Source organism: Pinus tabuliformis, chromosome 7 (assembly GCF_031772625.1).
Source record: "Pinus tabuliformis cultivar Carrire ecotype Pingquan chromosome 7, CPIR1, whole genome shotgun sequence".
NCBI classification, from domain to species: Eukaryota; Viridiplantae; Streptophyta; class Pinopsida; order Pinales; family Pinaceae; genus Pinus; species Pinus tabuliformis.
Genome location: NC_142293.1, coordinates 721,987,341 through 722,005,996, shown reverse-complemented (window position 1 = coordinate 722,005,996; position 18,656 = coordinate 721,987,341). Strand labels below are relative to the sequence as shown.

The 18,656-nt window shown below is 37.0% G+C and overlaps 1 protein-coding gene across 1 annotated transcript; it reads left to right on the top strand.

Annotated features, from left to right (window-relative positions):
• The first annotated feature begins 14,590 nt into the window (after positions 1-14,590).
• On the top strand, positions 14,591-15,258 carry LOC149249571 (pectinesterase inhibitor 9-like). The gene is made up of 2 exons (XM_089453409.1): positions 14,591-14,690; positions 14,786-15,258. Exons 1-2 carry the CDS (start codon positions 14,591-14,593, stop codon positions 15,256-15,258), a joined length of 573 nt encoding a protein of 190 aa, XP_089309535.1.
• Positions 15,259-18,656: the final 3,398 nt, after the last annotated feature.

The window sequence follows — 18,656 nt, the reverse complement described above, 5'->3', positions numbered from 1 at the left end:
TGTCAAGTATGACAGTTTTTTGGTAAAGATTGTGCCTTATGGGGGTGCATATTGAAAATTATATTTTTTTCATGGGCAATATGGAAGACAACATCATGCAATCAACAAAGAAGCTATATGAAAAGGAATGACAACAGTCATGGGTCACAAGGCATGACTGAAGAAGACTAAGAAAATGAATTGAAAAGAAGAGGCAGAGATTGTTTCCATGGTTAGAGAGGTTCAGGCAATAGCTGAGGAACTAAGAAGTCTAGCAGAAGACAAAGAAGAAATCGAAGGTGATTGGTGTAGCTTTGATTTGCTACCACCTCCTATGTTTACAGGTAAATATTTTGATCATTGGGTTATCAAGATGTTAACTTTTCTTAGAGTTAAAGAGTTAATTGAGTATAAATATAATGACCCATATGATGTGGTATGTGATGTTTTAACATTGAATTTTATAAAATATGAATTGGATGAGAAGTGTTTGTGAAAGGTAGCAAAAGCTACAACTTCCAAGGAAGCATGGAAGATATTGGAAGAAGAGTTTGGCACAAAGGAGAGTGAAATGCAACAACAAGTTATGTCACAAGCAAAGAAGTCAACTGCAGATTTGAGAGTACATGAGCAAGACTCTAAGAGGAAAACAGAGATTAGAGAATCCCACTCAAAAGTGGATGATGGTTGTCAAGACCATAAAATTGAAACCCATTATGCAAGCATGCATATGGATGAAGAATATGCAACAAAGATTGTAGAGAGAGAAGTTGAAGCCTCTGTGTGTGAAATAGAGCAAGAGCAAATAAATGTCGAAGGACTCCACTATAATGTGGATGATACAAATGATGGTGAATCCCACTGTGATGAAGCACATGTGGATGATGACTGAAAAGTTATATGTGAATTCATGAATCGAGCCGTAGCTGATGGATTTGGTGAAGTTGAAATTGTCAATGAAATTGACAATGAGCATGTGCATGCTCGGATATCCCACCATAGTGCAGATGAACATTATGTTGATGATATGTGTGGTTTATTTTTTGAAACAAGAATTGATTGTGACAATATGGTAAGTGCAATGTTTGATGAAACATTGAAGGTTCAAGTTGCCACTATAGCAACAAGATATGAAGCAGTTGGAACTACTCATGAAGCAATATGTCATCTAGCAGCAGTCGATGGTCAAGAACAAGATAAAGTGATTGAAGAGTTTTTGATGAGAATATCCACTAACAACATAACAATGGAAGACAACCTCCATGCAGTTGAAAAGAAGGCAGATGTAGAGAATGAAGCTCTCACTGAAGAGACTAATATTAAATATGTTTTTAACATTGTTTTTTAATATGCGGGTGTTCAGAATATCATGGGGGAAGAATTTGAAAGCAAGGTTGTTAATAAATTTGATGTAGATTATAGAAGAAAAAAAAAACGGTACCTGATGATGAAAGTGAAAAGAATGATATGGATGTTTCTGAAGACAAAGATGAATGCATTGAAACCATTTTTCAGCAATGGAGTCAAGAAGAGTTAAGATTCTGCTATCAACAAATATGGCAGAAAGAAACTCAGGAATATAAAGCACAAGAAGCAAAGCAAAGAAGACAATTTGAAGATGAAATGTTATGGCAACAGTCCATAGTTGAACGAATATTTGAAGAGGAAGTTGTAGAAGACATGATCCAATTGTTATTCAATACAAGTTCAAGACAAGTCAAAGAAAAATTGAAGCAATTTCGAGGATATAAAATTTGGAAGAAGAGAAAAATAAAATGCAAAATTGTGAAAGTCTTAAGTCATTGTAAGCCTAGCTGAGACATAGAATAGCAGGCATGTTTGAGTGATAATCGATTCAAGTTAAGTTATATTGAGTCATATGGTCATAATTAAGGGGGAGTGTTAGAAATTGTAATTACTCCTGCATGTGGAGTTGGCAAAACATAGAGAGTCAGTTAACCGAGTGATTGAGTGTTTGAGTGTTGAGTCAAAGTCGAGTTAAGTGATAGAAGACTTTTAGTGTGTGGTTGCATGTTCATGCATGTCAAGATATTTTAGGCAAGTAGCTAGTTGGAAAAGGATAAATATCCTTCACCGGGTTCATTGTAAGAATCATGTTTTGTCTGATCAATAGAAGAGCCGCAGCTTGTGTGTTTCATGTGTGAATCTCTTTTTTGTTTCCTCTGCCCTTCCAACATTGTGGACCTCACCGGTTACAAGCCTCCAGAGGAGCGAAGGGTTAACACAGAGCTAAGCATATATCTTTCGACGAGGAATGATGATAAGTTTTTCATTGGTGAGAGAGCAAAAGTTCAGTGGAGAATACATCGACGATTCGGGCTAGGGAAGAAACAATAAATTTTGTGAAGTGATTTGATTATTAAAGTTTAAAACAATGTACGAGAGAAAAATTTCAGTAGAGAATACATCGTCGATCTGGGAAGAAACAATAAAGTTTGTGAATTGATTTGATTATTAAAGTTTAAAATAATGTATACATATATTTTTTTTGTAGGTTTAAATATTTATTTTTATTTTTTATTTTTTTAAGAAAAATATATCTTAACCATTAAATTCATTAAATTTCATGATAATTATAAAATTTATAAAACTATATTTAAAAACATATATTCCACCCATTTAAAAAATAATTTTAAAATTTTATGAATAAATAAAATATTTATAAAATAATAATAATAATATAAGTTTAAGGTTATGGAGATAGAGATTTGGAATTTTTTTTTTCTTTTAATGTAAATTTGTAATTTCTTTGGGAAAAATAAATAAATTAACCATTGAATCTATCTCAAAAAGCTTTATAAAATCCATATTAAAAAACTTCACAATCTTGCCTTGACCATGAACCACACTTGTTAGTTTGAAATGCGTCCACAAACAAATTTTGATATGATTATCACCAAAAACATGTCTCAATAACTTGATATAGATCATAGAAGCCTTAAATCAATTTTGTCAAAATATTGTTATTGTTTGTTTATTTGTTTTTTTAAATAGCATATAATTTTAATGAAATAAAATGACTAAGTTACTTCATTTATCCATGTGGCAAGGTCTTTATTGTTGGAGGTAATGCATCCATGTCATATGTAGTTGTCATTGTGAGTCCCTAGGCGTCAGTCTACAAGCTACTGATTCCTATGTTGTGAGTTGGAATCATGATCCAGATGTGTCATAGTCCGTGTATTATGTTATATATATTTATAATTCTTGTAATCAATAAAATATTGAAGATTGATTTGTGTTGTGTGCAATTGCACTCTATGCTCTAGATCTCAATTTCTAACATGGTATCAGAGTAGGTACTGGCTTAACTCCTCACCGGAGGGCCAGAAAAATGTGAGAAAGTCTTGAGATTATTTCTATGTAAATAGATAGTGTAAGAGAGTGTTTGATATATTGTCTTGTGTGAGTAAATTTTATTTTTGTTTGTAGATCTGTTCGTTGTGTGCTTTCATCTGTAGGGGTCGCCAATTTCATGAAAAAAACTTCCTTGCAAGAAGACAATCGTCATTTTCAATGCTATTGGATCGGTGTTAACACAGAAACAAAGAGAAACCTATTTTCCTTTCAATTGTAGTGGTTTTGGCTCAGGACAACGATGTTCAAACTGTTGGATTTGGTTTCCATTTAGCCCTTTGTACTCTTCCCTTCAACGACTTTAGTCAAGGAAGATTGAGCTATTTAGATACACTCCTCAACTCTGTCCAAGTAGCAGTGGCTGCATGGAAGGATTCTCGGTCGTTGAGGGTCATTATGCCATGGTCAACAGATCTGTGAAATCATATGGCCATATCAAATAGATGAACTCGTGTAGGAAGAAAATACGCCATGGTTTGTGCCTCTGCAGGATATTACGATTCTATTCCTATCTCTATACCTAGATTTGTAGCGGAAGAGCGCCAGGCCACGTTGGAGCTGATAAAGAGGGAAATAAGGGGATCTTTTATAAGTCGGTTGGTTCAAGCACCATTCCAAGGATTGTGGACCAAAGGTTGCAGATCTGTCGCTAGACGTAACATCAAAGGGTTGTAGGGCATTCATTTGCACATAAAAGATCGTGAGATCGAATATGGGATGCATCGGTTGACATACCAATCACATGATTGTTTCTGCAAGGTGAACGAGAAGGACATAAGCTGTGTAATAGGATTTGAGTATATTCAAACTCAACATCATGACATAATGAGTTGCTTGCATTGTGTGCATTGTTGGTAGTTGAAGGGAGGGCTTGGGTGATTGCTTTACTTAATTTATTTTTGTTTGTGTGTTTAAATGTGTCTTTTATTTTGTGGTGTGCGTTTGATATTTAGTTGTGTGTAAATTCATATTAAAGAAGGATTGATGGTTCTTGAACTGGAAGCCCCGGTGTCTGAAATGTCAATTCTTGTGTGTTAGTAATTTTGGTTATGAAAAGGGTTGTTGATTCTTAAAATGGAAGCCCCGGTGTTCGAAACATCAATTCATGTAAGGTCAAGTTGTTTGATCAACTTTTGAACACATTTAGTATGAAGACCTCCATCCTATGAACTGACAGATAGCTAAAAGAGAAATATCTGACAGATGGTGGTTGGTCCATAGGATGGTTCATTACTTGATGACTCTTATCGCGGAAGCCTCGACAAGCTGAGGTGTCAATATTTTTGATCCTGCAAAGTTCATCAATGATGGTCAGAGGCGGTTACATTTTAAATGGAGGTCAAGTAACAACTTGAAGATGTGGTGGTGAAAGAGCGGTGTTTGCGAGATTCCATAGTGAATGTGGGTGTTGATAAAAACTAGTCGGACATATATTTATTTATTGTTGTTGTAATATGTTTTCCATGTAAACATTAAGGGAGGGTGTTGGAAGTAATGCATCCATGTCATATGCAGTTGTCATTGTGAGTCCCCAGGGGTCAGTCTAGAAGTTATTAATTCCTATGTTGTGAGTTGGAATCATGATCCCAATGTGTCATAGTCCATGTATTATGTCCTATATATTTGTAATTCTTGTAATCGATAAAATATTGAAGAGTGATTTGTGTTGTATGCAATTGCACTCTATGCTCTGGATCTCCATTTCGACCAATATATTATTTTCATGGAAAATTTCTCCGTAAATTTTAATTTTAACATGTGTACCAACGTTGAACTAGGCATTGAAACAAGGTAAACAAACAATAATTGGTTCATAAAGACGCTAAGTGTAATGGTTAGTAAGATGCCACATGTGTTTAAATGATTCACACACATGTGTATGTGTTTAAGTAATTAAGGATTTTATTTTTATTAAGATTAATATTTTATGTAGAGATAATAGATTAATTTTCAATGCTTAAGTAATTAAAGATTTTATTTTTATTAAGGTTAATATTTCATGGAAAGTCAGTAGACTAATTTTCATTGTTCAGTTAAATAGGGAATTGTAAATCGCCAAAAAAAATGTGGGAAGAAAGAGTATGTATTTTTTTCTCTTCCCGAAAAGTGGAAATAGAAAAACATTTCATTTTAGAATGCAAGACCTTTAAAAATAGTAGGGAAATTTATGCAGATATTCTGGCCGCTAGCTCTTGGGATAATTTATTAGAGAGGAGTTTGTTGAGAAGCTAAGAGTGTTTATTGTGAGGCCTCACACAAAAAGACTAAATACAAGAATCAAATGGAAAAGCAATTTGTCACATAAACTATCTTTAGTCTCATAAACATTAAAATAATTTCTTCTTACCTTTTCACTACACCGAAGGTGTTTTTTAAAAGAGCTCTTAAAACATCCCATCAATGAATGCAACGTGTTAAAGCACATGGAAAAGCTGCCTTCCAAACCACTTCCACCGCTTTTGGCTCCCTGTCTATCCAAAGGGATTGAGAGCTACATGTGGTTTCCCTTATTTTTTTCCATGGCCATAGTAGAAATTTCTGACATCTTGATAGGAGAATCTTCTATGAACCTCGATTGAGTAGTGTTGCTGATGGTGGTGACCTCATCATTTATGTGGTAATTTTGTTTTTTTTTAATGTTGGCATAGAGCAATGTTGTTAGGCAACCAATATTTACCATGCTCTAGGGTATTTACTACACCACTAACTGTTTCTCGCATCTGACATTTCTTGTTTCTGGCATCTAACATTTCCTACGTAAGCACACCCATCTTGGCATCCTACTCGGTCTCCAGCAAAGTATATCTTTTTTCTGGTCCATCCAAAACATAGGCATCATGTAACCATCTGCAGGATGACCATCACATATCCATGCATGGAAAACATTCCCCAAATTTTAAATTTTAAATGTATTTCGCACCCTCGTAAATACTCAGCAAGAGTCATAGGCTACAATATTCAAGATGCGCTTTGCCATTTCAGTGCAAAACTCATCCCCGCCTTTCACAATGTAGGCAGGACCAAACCGGAGCAAGGTTGCTTTCTGGTGTATTCAGGACAATCCCAACTAGAGGCCATGGATGAGTGTCACCCTGAAGATGTTGGAGGGCGAGTGGGAAGTTTCTGATGCACCGATGTGGCTGTTGCAGAGAGGGCTCGAGTTCTTGGAAGGGTATGCGTACGAGGCCATGAAGGGTCATGATGGAGATGACAAAGAACCAGACTGGCTTTTGAAGACCTGCTGCAATGGCTTCTTTCAAGAAATATTTCTTATTCTACCCACTTCCCTTTGTGTTTTTACTCATGCTTGTTCTATCTTTAGCTGACCATAGCCAAGAACCCACTTCTTTTAAACTGCTTTTGTTCCACATAGATTATCCTTTTTCTCATATCTATGATGCCTCTCTCTCTAAGTGATCTGCAAGGGTTTGAGAACACAATGCAAAAGAGCCTTCATCATGCAGTATCCATGTTCCCAAAAAACTTTCGAAATTTTGTCGAATCAAAGAGAGAATATGGATGAAGCACTTCAGGTTCCTTTGGTCTCATCATAGTGGTCAACATGGGCATCAAAAAATTCAGGAGTTTAACATTTGGGTGTGCATTGCAAGCATGTGGGGTGTCAGCAGCTGGAAAAATAGGTCACAGCTATGTATGCAAAGCCAACAAAGCCAGTAAGCTAGTAGTATGAATGTCATGAAATTAGGTCACAACTATGTATGCAAAGGTAACAAAGCTAGTAAGCTAGTAATATGAAGGTCATGAAATTTCATTTTTGTATTCGATGAACTAACAATTTATTTTCTTATATTAATATAGTGTTTTGGTTAAGATTGTGTGAGATAAAATGCAACATCATGTGAATGGTTGTTGATTTATAAGAGAATACATGGTAAGAAGGGTTCTTGAGATGGTAAGAAGATTTTGTGGCGTTTTGTGTGATTATTTTTTGTGAACTTAGGGAAAAATTTTAATAATGAAATAATTTGGTTAATTCAAATAAAATGAGAGAAGGCAATGGGTTAATACACTAGAGTGAAAGGAGGTGTTTTAAAATCTCAGATTGGGGTGAGATTTCATATTTTTTTTATTAATAGAGATGAATTTTTTTTTTCCCGTAAGAAAAAAGTCGTAATTTTATTCATATTGATAAAATTACATTTTGTAGATGCATGATGCATATTCAAATGGTTGTTCCTGTAATGACAGGTAGCAAATAGAGTAAATAAAAACACAAATTTGCAGTTGATTGTTCCTGTTGTGACAGGAAGCTACAAGATGTAGAGAAAAAAAGATAAAAAATGTTCCAATATGACTAGACTTTTCTGCCCTTCTTCTTCTCCACCCGTCGCCAACCACCAGTGTCGAGAGTGGGTGTAATAATGGCTAGCTGATTTTCCATAGGGATTTGGTGGAGTTCTTTGTCTGATTCCGAGCCCTCTGATCCATGGGTTCTTTTGATGTCGCTTATTTCCATTTTTGGCTCTCGTTGCAGATCCAAAATGTGAGGCCCAAAATTTGTAGTTGGAGCGTTCTCTTCCTGAGTAAATGTCTGTCTCATTTGAGTATCGGGTTCTGTCTGGTTCTCTGTAGGCTCCACGTTTGTGTCTTCTTCTTCTTCCACTGGTTCGGTGTGCTACCAGCCTTTGGGCTTTTTCTGTTGTTTCTTGGTTCTCCTGATGTCCTTTCGAGCAAAAGGGCAGTCATATTGAAGGTGCCCTATTTGCATGCATCCCCTACACCGGAACGTTGTGTTCTCATAGTCGAGTTGTTGTATCCATTGAGAGTTATTGTAGTTCAACGTGATGTGGTCAGGTAACCCCTGACTCAGGTCCACTTCTACACATATTCTAGCAAATGTAAATATTCCCCTGATAGCTCTGTCTTCATCCATTTTTAGGAATTTCCCCAGGGAATCCCCAATGGCAGCTAATACTTTGTGGTGCCAAAAGTGTAGAGGGAGACCATGTAGTCTCACCCATACAGGCATCGTTGTGACTTTCATTGTATTAGCGTCGAAATCAGGAAACCAGGGGGTAAGGAAGAGGCTAGCAATGCCCCAGAACCAAGGCCCCTGATTGATAATGATGTCTCGTTCTTGTTCTGTATTAAATCTGACTATGAAGTACCCTTTGGGACAAAGGTAAATTTCACAGCTTAATGTCCATGTTGTAAAGATCCATTGGTGCAGGGCATCTGATTTTGGCCAGTAGCCATTAAATCTGCAAATAACTGCATTTTTACATAAATCAGAATGTAAACTAGTTACCTCTGGCATAGAGACTTGTAGCGTTGGTGATTCTGGCTTTTGTTCAACAATGTAGGGTCCTGGCGCCTCTGATGGTGGTGCTTCTTTATTTTTCATTTTTTCTTTCCCTTTCACAGCATCCCGAAAGGAACCTGTATTCTTAGAGCTGGTTCCAGTGCTTCGCCACGCAGTCGGAGATTTAAGAAAATGGTTGAATCTTTAGTGATACCGTATTGCTGGAGAGTTTGATTGTCCTGCATACTGTATCCTGCGTATATAAGATTTTGGTATTGTGCAGGGATTCCAAGATATCCCTGGATTTCCTTTTTTAACGCATGTATGCTCATTCCCTTACTGAGCCGCATGCAGTCGTGTTTGCCCTCAGTTGATTTAATGAAGATCTGGACCAGATCTGTGTCCAAATCTTCCAGATCTGACTCCGTAGTGGGTGGATCTGCCATTTGTATGTCTAGTTCTTCAAACCTTCTGCTCGATCTATACACAATGTCACCGGGTTGCTGTCTGGGTGCTGCCTGTTCTCAAATAGTGGCCAGATCAGTAAGATCCGGACCGATCTGCAGTATTTTGGCCATTCCTTTAGGAGAGGGGCCAGATCTGCATCATGCAGTCCTCCATCTTTGATTGCAACAACCGAAACAATATTAAAACCTGCAGATACTCCCGTGTCGTTGCTCCTCGTGCTCTAAGGCGAGAGCGAAGGGTTTAGTTTGTGCATGGAAAGGGGAGAGTAAAAATGCCCCAGTTCTAGCTCCTCGTTCGTTGAGTTTCGGCGGCTTTCCTGCAATACGTTGGAGTCCATGAGGATCGCTTTGTGCCATAACCCTACAGAGTAATAGCTCCGGAGTGTCCTTTCTAATGAGGGTTCGAGAGACGCCTTCCCTCTGTCGACGCTCTGCTCAATTTCCATGAGCTTCGTAGCCCAGGCACACGCTGTCGAATTCCCTTTCTTCCATCTGGTGCAAGAAATCTTTTGGATCCCAGGTGTTGAGAGGGACCGGTGGAGCAGATCAACCACCGTTGCAGGGTTTGACCGATCGCAGGCTCTAGTTAACTCCATTGCTTTGTGAGACACCTATCTTCTTGTTCTCCCCCCTTCAATAGAGATGAATTTTATTTATAAATTAATTCTTTTATTGTGATTTATATATATTTTTTTTAATTATAGTGATAAATTTAATATTTTTTTTTCGAGATTATTGATTTCGTTGGCCTCGCCTTCATCTCCCACATTGATTTTGGCTTCTGCACTATAATGATGGTTTTTTTATATCTATTAGGTTGAAGTTATCTGGCTTCTGCACTGTAACGATGGTTTTTTTTATATCTATTAGGTTGAAGTTATCAACGACAGCATGGTATGTGAAGAAGTTTGATGGTTTTTTTTTTATATATATCTATTAGGTTGAAGCTTATCAATGAAAGCGTGGTACATGAAGAAGTTTGATGGTTTTCCATCTCACATAAAGGCTTTGATTTTGTTCATCATATGAGATCGCTCTGATTTATATGTATTGATGGGCACCCATTTGTATATCAAACGACCACGTGCTCATTGCCTTACTATTTTCTCATCTGTATTTCAGTGTTTCTATGAGGGGCAAATGTAAAAGGAATGTTATCTTTAAAAACATGGTAGAAGTGTTTTATGAATTTTAGTATTGCAATTGTTTTTGTGTTGTCTAATATTTGCGGTCACATCATTTAGAATATTGTATATTCCAAAGCTGCATTTACGGCATTGGGTAGAATTATCATCTCAAGCGCGCTTGTGAATTCATCGAAACATTACTTCCACTTTGCAGGATGCCATTTTGACTTTGAGGGAAGGTGTAGAAAGTTGTGAATTGAAACTTGGTTAATGTTGATAGAAGTTTTTTTTTGTTTTTTCTATCATTGAATTCAACTTTTTAGGATATTAAGAGATAATATTTATTTTAAAAATTGAGTTAATAAAAATGTTTTTTTTTTTTGTTCATGGTTGACATTAGTTTCTTTTAAATTAAAATAAAATATTATTAAAAAAAATTCAAAATTTTGGTTAGTTTTATTAATTTATAAATTATCTTTAATTTCATTTTCATTGTGCTCACTTGGTTTGTTGTTGATATTATAACAAAAAATATTTCACTCATAACTCATTGCACCCAAGCCTTCTACACCCTGGTATAGGAGGAGATGTGTAAGAGTTAGATGTAATGTAAAAAAGATTGTATATCAACCTCTTTTAAATATTTTATTTTAATTTAATTTTATAACAATTTTTAAATTTAATCTAAAAGAAAAAAGGTATGAGGGAGATGTAGTGGTGTAAAATAATGATTATGTAACAATATTTAAATTTAATTAATAAGCACATAAAAAATTAATACTTAAAATAAACTTACCATATAACAAGATTTATAATTATAGATATTCACCCTATTTTACCATGGATATTATCAACTTATAAATAAATTTTGTTAGGATACTATGGGCCAATACCATTGCTTATCATCAATATCAGATCCCAAAAACCCAAACTCATTTCAAAATCAAAATATTTTATTTTATTTTTATTTTATAACATTTTTTAAATTAAATCTAAAAAAAAGGTATGAGGGAGATATTGTAATGTACCATAAGAATTTTAACTTGGTAAAATTATATAAAACTAAAAATAAAAATAAAATACTAAAAATAAAAATAAAATAAAATAAATAATTACACCCTAAGGCATTCCCCTCTGAAAGAAACTCTCCCAACTGCCACCGTGTACTAGTCTACAATGTTAGATCAAAATTTTAGACAATTACAAACTTGTGTACCATCAGATTAATAATTAGAAAATTAGAAAAGAAAAAAATAGTAATAATTAGCCAAAAAAAACGATTTACAACCGCACTCATTGTTAGGAGAAACCTTGAGGCCCCCATAGTTGCATTCACAGTTAAGGGCAAAGATTCACACAACCCTTCTTCCTTTGTAACATCTGCAAATGGTGGAAACCCAACGAGCCACCCCCTCCTTGCGTGACTGAAAGTTGTCTAGATACTCGTGGCTGCCATGGCCTACGTAAATATCATTGTCCTCTATTTGTGCGCAACTAAATTTCGGGGAAGCACCAAAAGGTACCGTATTGATGCCAGATTATTAATCTCCTATTTCACATGTTCCTCATAAATGGGGTTCATATAGTATGTTATTTTTTTGATATGCCACGAATTCTTAAAATCGATTTCAGTAGGGAAAATTTGAGTCATAAGAGATTTTTTTTTTTGGCAGTGCATATACTGTTTTCTATTTTCTCCGTAATGGCGTATTCATGCATGGCCTGCGTAAATATCATCGTCCTCTATTTTTGCGCAACTAAATTTCGAGGAAGCGCTGAAAGATACCGTATTGATTCCATATTATTAATCTCCTATTTCACATGTTCCTCATACCCGGGGTTCATATAGTATGCTATTTTCTTGATATGCCACGAATTCTTAAAATCGATTTCAGTAGGGCAAATTTGAGCCATAAGAGATTTTGTTTTCGCAGTGCATATAGTGTTTTCTGTTTTCCACGTAATGCAATATTCATTTCCCCCTGTGTTTTTTTTTAAATACCAAATTTGAAACTGTATTTATGATATTTCAGCAGAACTGCGTGTTTGTTAAGGTGCGATATCTTTCCTCTTGTTTTGGTGGTTTCGATCAGTAATTTTAGAGGTTCACTTTAAGTTAATGTATATAATCCTTTTTCACACTCCAATGACAGTTGATCAAGAGTGACACCCAGAAGTTTACCGGGCTACATAAGATTCAATGCCAACAATTCGAGATTCGAGATAAAGATTCAGATCGTTGCCTAAATCCATTTAGCGAGTAGCCCGACTGAGAGCTACTTGAGTGGTGATTTCTTGAGCATAGGTACAATATGGATTTATGTATAATGCCTCCATCGTTGTGATTGATGACCGTAAAATTCATGAAGAGCTTAACCATGTAAAAATGACAATGTAAATTGTATCTCGAGTATGGAGGGCAGCTAGTGGATTCAAAAATGTTTCCACTGTGAACTAGGTGTTGCATTAGGGGTTTCATCTCTGAGGATTTATTTCTATTATAAAGTTGTATACATAAGAGTTGTATTGATTTTTCCTTTCACCAGCGAATGTTCAAATGTGAATGCAAATAATGCATGAAGAGGGTAGAAAATAGTGTTTTGCCTTTGTAGAGAATTGGTTGTATTCTACTGCTTCTTCACTGTTGATATCCATTGTTAATGCTTCTCCTTGTGGGGGATAGTTGAAGTCAAGATCTAAGTGAAGGGTTAAACTTTGATGGCTTTGTAGAGATACTTTCCATTTTTATGTGGTCTATTTAATATATGTTCAAACTTACCTATTTATTTTATCAATTTTGTTGCCTTTGATAATACGATCTGATTCCATTTTCTACAATCAAATCACAATTCTCCAATAGACACTTGTGTTCAAAATATTAACTTTATAATCCAATCACCATGATTTTTTGTCCCTTACTTTGCCAACTCGTGGCATTTCTTTATATGATTTGGTGCCCTAGGTTATTATTTGGAAATTGAATTTCCACTACGAAATCCCTCTTTTTCTTCATGGATTTGGCGCACCTCTCTCAATTTGTTGGGTGGTTTGGTAGAATTAGCTTTCAAGTGTTTTCTAAGAAATCGTATGCTTGTGCAGAGAGGCATTTTATTTCTTTTTTGAGCTTCATTTCATTTAGGTGCATTTTATTTTCTTTTTGAGTTTCATTTCATTTAGGTGCATTTTATTTCCTTTTTGAGCTTCATTTAGGTATATTTTCTCAACTGAAGTGAGTGGATGACAAGTATGGTAATTTCAATCTTTAAAAGCTCGTTGCATTTTAATCTCTCATTCCATTATCTTGTTGTCTTTTGTTAGAACGTAAGTGCTTCGTTTGTTTCAGCAAGCTCAAACAACATCCCAAATGAAGGTAAAATAGAGTATATTTCCAAAAAAAAGACAATAGCCTGCAATTATTCTCATGTCTTCTAATTTTGTCAATATTTCATTTGTTGATAAATTCATTTCATTAAGTATATGTAAGAATAAAAAAACTTAAAACTACAAGCTTCACATTATAGACAAGTAATAGATTTTAGACTCTCCATGGCTATAAGAGGTTAGTGTTTTTTCTTTATTTTTTTGTACTCGAGGATACCATCACCAACTATTGTCGAAGTTGTCCCTCACCCTACCTATAGAGCACTTGTCTTGTCTATTCAATTCTTAAAAAAAAAACACAATACTCCAACCTTTAGATCAAAGAGAAGAAGGACGAAAACACAACATGCAATTACATTTCAATTTTTAGTCCCTGCCATCTGGCAATGGCCAGGGACTATAGTAATCCAAATGCGTTGCTATAGCATTAGTTTGAAGTGCTATGTAACATAATTTACGGTGATTACGGTGATTAGACCAAAGTTTTCAAATGCGCTAGTGTTTACTATTGCCAGGATAACCAAAGTCTTCAAAATTAAGCTGGTTTGCCATCTTATTTGGCCTCTTCCCGAGGCGGAAGAGGTTGGAGCATAGGCTATTTTGCTTTACCCTATTTATTATTAGTGACCGTCAATGATTTCATATTAATGTTAACATTAGTTTGAATTATTAGCACAATGGTTTGCAAGTTGGCTATTTTAGTTTGAGCATATTAGCAGGTCTGAGCATATTGGCAGGTGTTGTGCATGCAGGTGCTGCAGGTGTCCATGCATGGTGGAGGTGTCATGTTTCGCTGGCCTCCCTTTCTTGTTTCCCTTTTCTGCTGGCCTGCCTTCCTCATTTCCCCTTTCTGCTGGCCTGCCTTAATTCGGCTCAGTTCCGATTCAGGTTAATTCGGCTCAGTTCCGATTCAGGTCAGGTCCAGGGTATTAACAACCAAGCAGGTCTAGCATCTAAGGCATGTAAGGCAGCAGGAAAGCAGAGATGGATCCATCATGAAAAGGCAGAGATGGGCGATTGGTTCGACTCTAAGACAAGCCCTCAACGACACCTGTGAATTCTGGGTTTGGTACCAGGCCTATTTATTTGAAGCGAGTATCCCCAATGGCGAATATCGATAGGGCCTTGGATTAACTTTTCCCATTTCTCCTATCCCTAAGAACTGTTATTACATTTTCTGTCGTACCCAGAGCTCTGCGTTTCGTCGCTCTCTTCCTACGCGGGGCGTCTCAAGGCGAAGCAGAGTGATCTTGTGAAGGCGGTCGTGGTAGTCAGCCTGCTTAATGCTCGCAACGTTTCCGTCTGGGCCGCCGGCCTCAAATCCAGAGGCGCCATGATGAGTGAAAGAGAAAACGCAGCGCTTAAGGATTGTATTGGGAATTTCAGGGACACCACGTACGAGATTAGAGGATCTCTAGTGGAGCTGAAGCAACTGAAGGCGTACACTTTCCAGTTTCATATGAGCAACGTGCAAACATGGATGAGCGCGGCCCTCACAGACCTGGAATCCTGCCTCACTGGCTTCCAAGATCTCAACACCAGCGGGAATGTTACGGCCATGGTCACTGGCCGCGTGCAAAATGTGCGCAAATTGATAAGTAATGCCCTCGCTTTCATCAACGCATTCGCTGCCACCGGAAGAGGAGATGAGCTCCATGTCTGAAGACACTTTTAACCCTCGAGCCAAAATATGGACCTAGAACTGGAGACTCTGAAACTAGTCCAGCAACAAGATAAGGGGTTAGGACTGGAACAACCAGAAGGTATGCTACTGGGTAGGTGATCAACCTTGCTACCCTTGCTTCTCTCACCCGTGCCTATGCCTAGGTGCCTCTGCTACTTGCTCTGTCGCAAATGGATAGGGGAGGGGCAGAACAGGGAGGGTAGGTTGGGCAACATCTGCAGAGTCTGCTTGCTGCAGAAAGCACTACTGATGCTGCGGGTTTATGGATTTAATCCTCTGCATCCTAGGGCTGACAGTCAAGGAGGTTAGACTGTTAAACAGCCAACAAGGGACGTAGCTTAGCCGGTTAAACAGCAGGGCATGGAGCTTAGACGGTTAAACAGCTTAGAGGGTTAAACAACCAAGAGTTTAAACATTTAAGCCAGCAGCTAAGGTAGCAAAAATAGCAATGGCCCTGACATCTATTTGGAGAGCTATGACATCTGTGCTAATTAACGTGCTAGGCTGAGTTGATGGAGGTTAACGTAAGTCAAGGCATTTGTACGTGTTGGTTAAACAGCCCAAGAGTTTAAACATTTGGGCCAACACCTAAGGTAGCAAGAAGAGCAATGGTGCTGCCATCTGTTTGGGAAGCTAAGAAATTTGTGCTAGTTAACCTGCGAGGCTGATTTGGTCGAGGTTAACATAAGTCAGGTCATTTGTACGTGTTAACTGCTAATTATTCATTGTGCACATTTCATTCTATTCAGCATTTTTCATGCAGCGTCCGCTACGTGTAAGTTACTTTTGTTTACTTTTGTTGCTATATAATAAAGTTAGAAATGATTTCATGGTTACCTCGCATCGACTTTTATTTTTGCTTAAGCTCCACTACATTGGTCTATATCAGGTACTGTTTATGTTATTACATTGTTTTGATATATTTTAGCCTCTGCAGGGTTTGAGTTTTTTTACGTAAGCTCTATCAAGCACCTGGGACTAATTCTGGCTTATTAGACTACCATCTGTAAATGCATACTTCAACAGATCCAGCTGCTTATAGCTTCTAAGTTGGACACTGCCTAGTGAAAAGACCCTCCATGACCTACAACTGTCCTCGAACCTTTACATCACATCCCTGTTGCAAATTCTTGGTAAGATGCCTGAATCTTCCATGCCATATCTTTTTTCTTTTCTGGCTGGAAAATGTAAATGAATCAGATCTTCACCTGGCAGCAAATGTTGATCAAGGTTTTAGTTGCAGGAATGAGTGCCCCTTTTTCGACTATGTACAAGAGTTTAGCGTGCTTCTTCTTAAATGTAACTGGAAAATGCTTAAAAACAGAGTTCCCTTGCTCTAGCTTCTGAATCATAACATTGATGAGAAATATAGAAGGCTGCCCATGACTGTGCACGGGAATTTAGTGAAAAGACCCTCCATGACCTACAACTGTCCGCGAAACTTCACATCACATCCCTGAATCCTCGTTGTCTCGTTGCAAAGTTCTTGCTATGTTACTAGAGTTTGTCCCTGAATCTTTTGTTTGACTCAATCAAAATTCCTTTGATAAAAATGCAAGCATCATAAATTGAAAATCACTGAAATTTGTGAATTGCCATGGCCTTCCTGCAATCATTTAGAATAGTGACAAGATATTTGTCCTCCTCTCCTACCTCCTCATCCTTGTCAAAGACAAGCTAGGTGAATGGTAGCAATGACTTGATTGTTGCATTGTTGAGATAGATATCATGGTGTGAGGATTCCAGGTGTCTAGGTTTGTTCTCGAGGGAGGTATTAGATCCTAGGGGCAATTCTACAAGGTTCACCAGTTTAAACACTATTTGGATTTCCCTTTTCCTTAAGTTCGAAGAGTTGGGCAAGGACACCAAGGTGACATTGCCATCACTATAAAGGCTATCCATGCTATTACAGGGTTGCTGCAGGATGGGCATAACCCCACTAATGCATTCTTTGTTCATGTTCCAGTGTCGAAGGATGGAGATTCAGTTATTGTGCCAATGAATACACCAGCTTTAGAGAAAAATACTACAGAGCCCATTCGATAGACAGTTCCACCAGTAGCATAGGTTTAGGCACTAGCATACTCGCCTTCACTGTCTCAAACTGTTTCTACAGTAGTGTTGTAATTGCTGAGGATTTTTGGGATAGAAAGCTTTTATTTCCCATCTATATTTAGAAGCTTTTATTTCCCATGTCAAAAAAAGTTAAATTCGAAAGGAGTTAGTAAACATCAATTTCGAATGAGTTACAAATACTAATTTTATGGCATTAAATTATATGGAAAACATTAAACGAAATTGATACTTCATAAATCTATTATCTACAAAAGAATTTATAAGCAAGATTAATCTTTAGAATGCTTTTCAATATAAAAATAAGAAATTGAATTTGAGTTCACCGACTAAGCATCATATTTGAGTAGCTTGCATGGTAGTTGCGTCAACGTGAGACAGCGAGTAGCTTGCATGGTAGTTGCCTCAACATAAGACCTATTATGGTTAGAACTTTTTTCGAGCAGTAACAGCTTCAATCGAAAAATTTCACCAACAATATGGGCCCATACCATCCAATCCAATCCATCCATCGACCATGATATATGTGATGTAAAAAAAGTCGCTTTTATTGATATTATCATTCCAATAGCCTTTGGTGATAAGGCTTTTATGAACATGCATTTATACATTTCGTAAGGAACTTAAGAAATAAACCTCAGCTCCCCTCTGTTGTTCTATCAAGCACCTGGGACTAATTCTGGGTTATTAGACTACCATCTGTAAATGCATACTTCAACAGATCCAGCTGCTTATAGTTTCTAGGTTGGACACTGCCAAGTAGTGAAAAGACCCTCAATGACCTACAACTATCCTCGAAACTTTACATCACATCCCTGTTGCAAATTCTCGGTAAGATCCCTGCATTTTCCATGTCATATATTTTTCTTTTCTGGTTGGAAAATGTAAATGAATCAGACCTTCACCTGGAGGCAAATGCTGTGATCAAGGTTTTAGTTGCAGGAATGAGTGCCCCTTTTTCAACTCTGTAAAGGAGTTTAGCATGCTCCTTCTTAACTGTAGATGGAAAATGCTTAAAAATAGAGTTCCCTTGCTCTAGCTTCTGAATCATAACATTGATGAGAAATATAGAAGGATGCCCATGATTGTGCACAGGAATTTAGTGAAAAGACCCTCCATGACCTACAACTGTCCTCGAAACTTTACATCACATCCCTATTGCAAATTCTTGGTAAGATGCCTGCATCTTCCATGTCATATCTTTTTCTTTTCTAGCTGGAAAATGTAAATGAATCAGATCTTCACCTGGACGCAAATGCTGTGATCAAGGTTTTAGTTGCAGGAATGAGTGCCCCTTTTTTGAC

Excerpts from the sequence above, each read along its gene's own strand:
- LOC149249571 (XM_089453409.1), top strand. The coding sequence starts at position 14,591 with ATGAAAAGGCAGAGATGGGCGATTGGTTCGACTCTAAGACAAGCCCTC. Across the intron at positions 14,691-14,785 it reads GGCCTATTTATTTGAAGCGA|AGCTCTGCGTTTCGTCGCTC; the intron begins GTATCCCCAATG and ends TGTCGTACCCAG.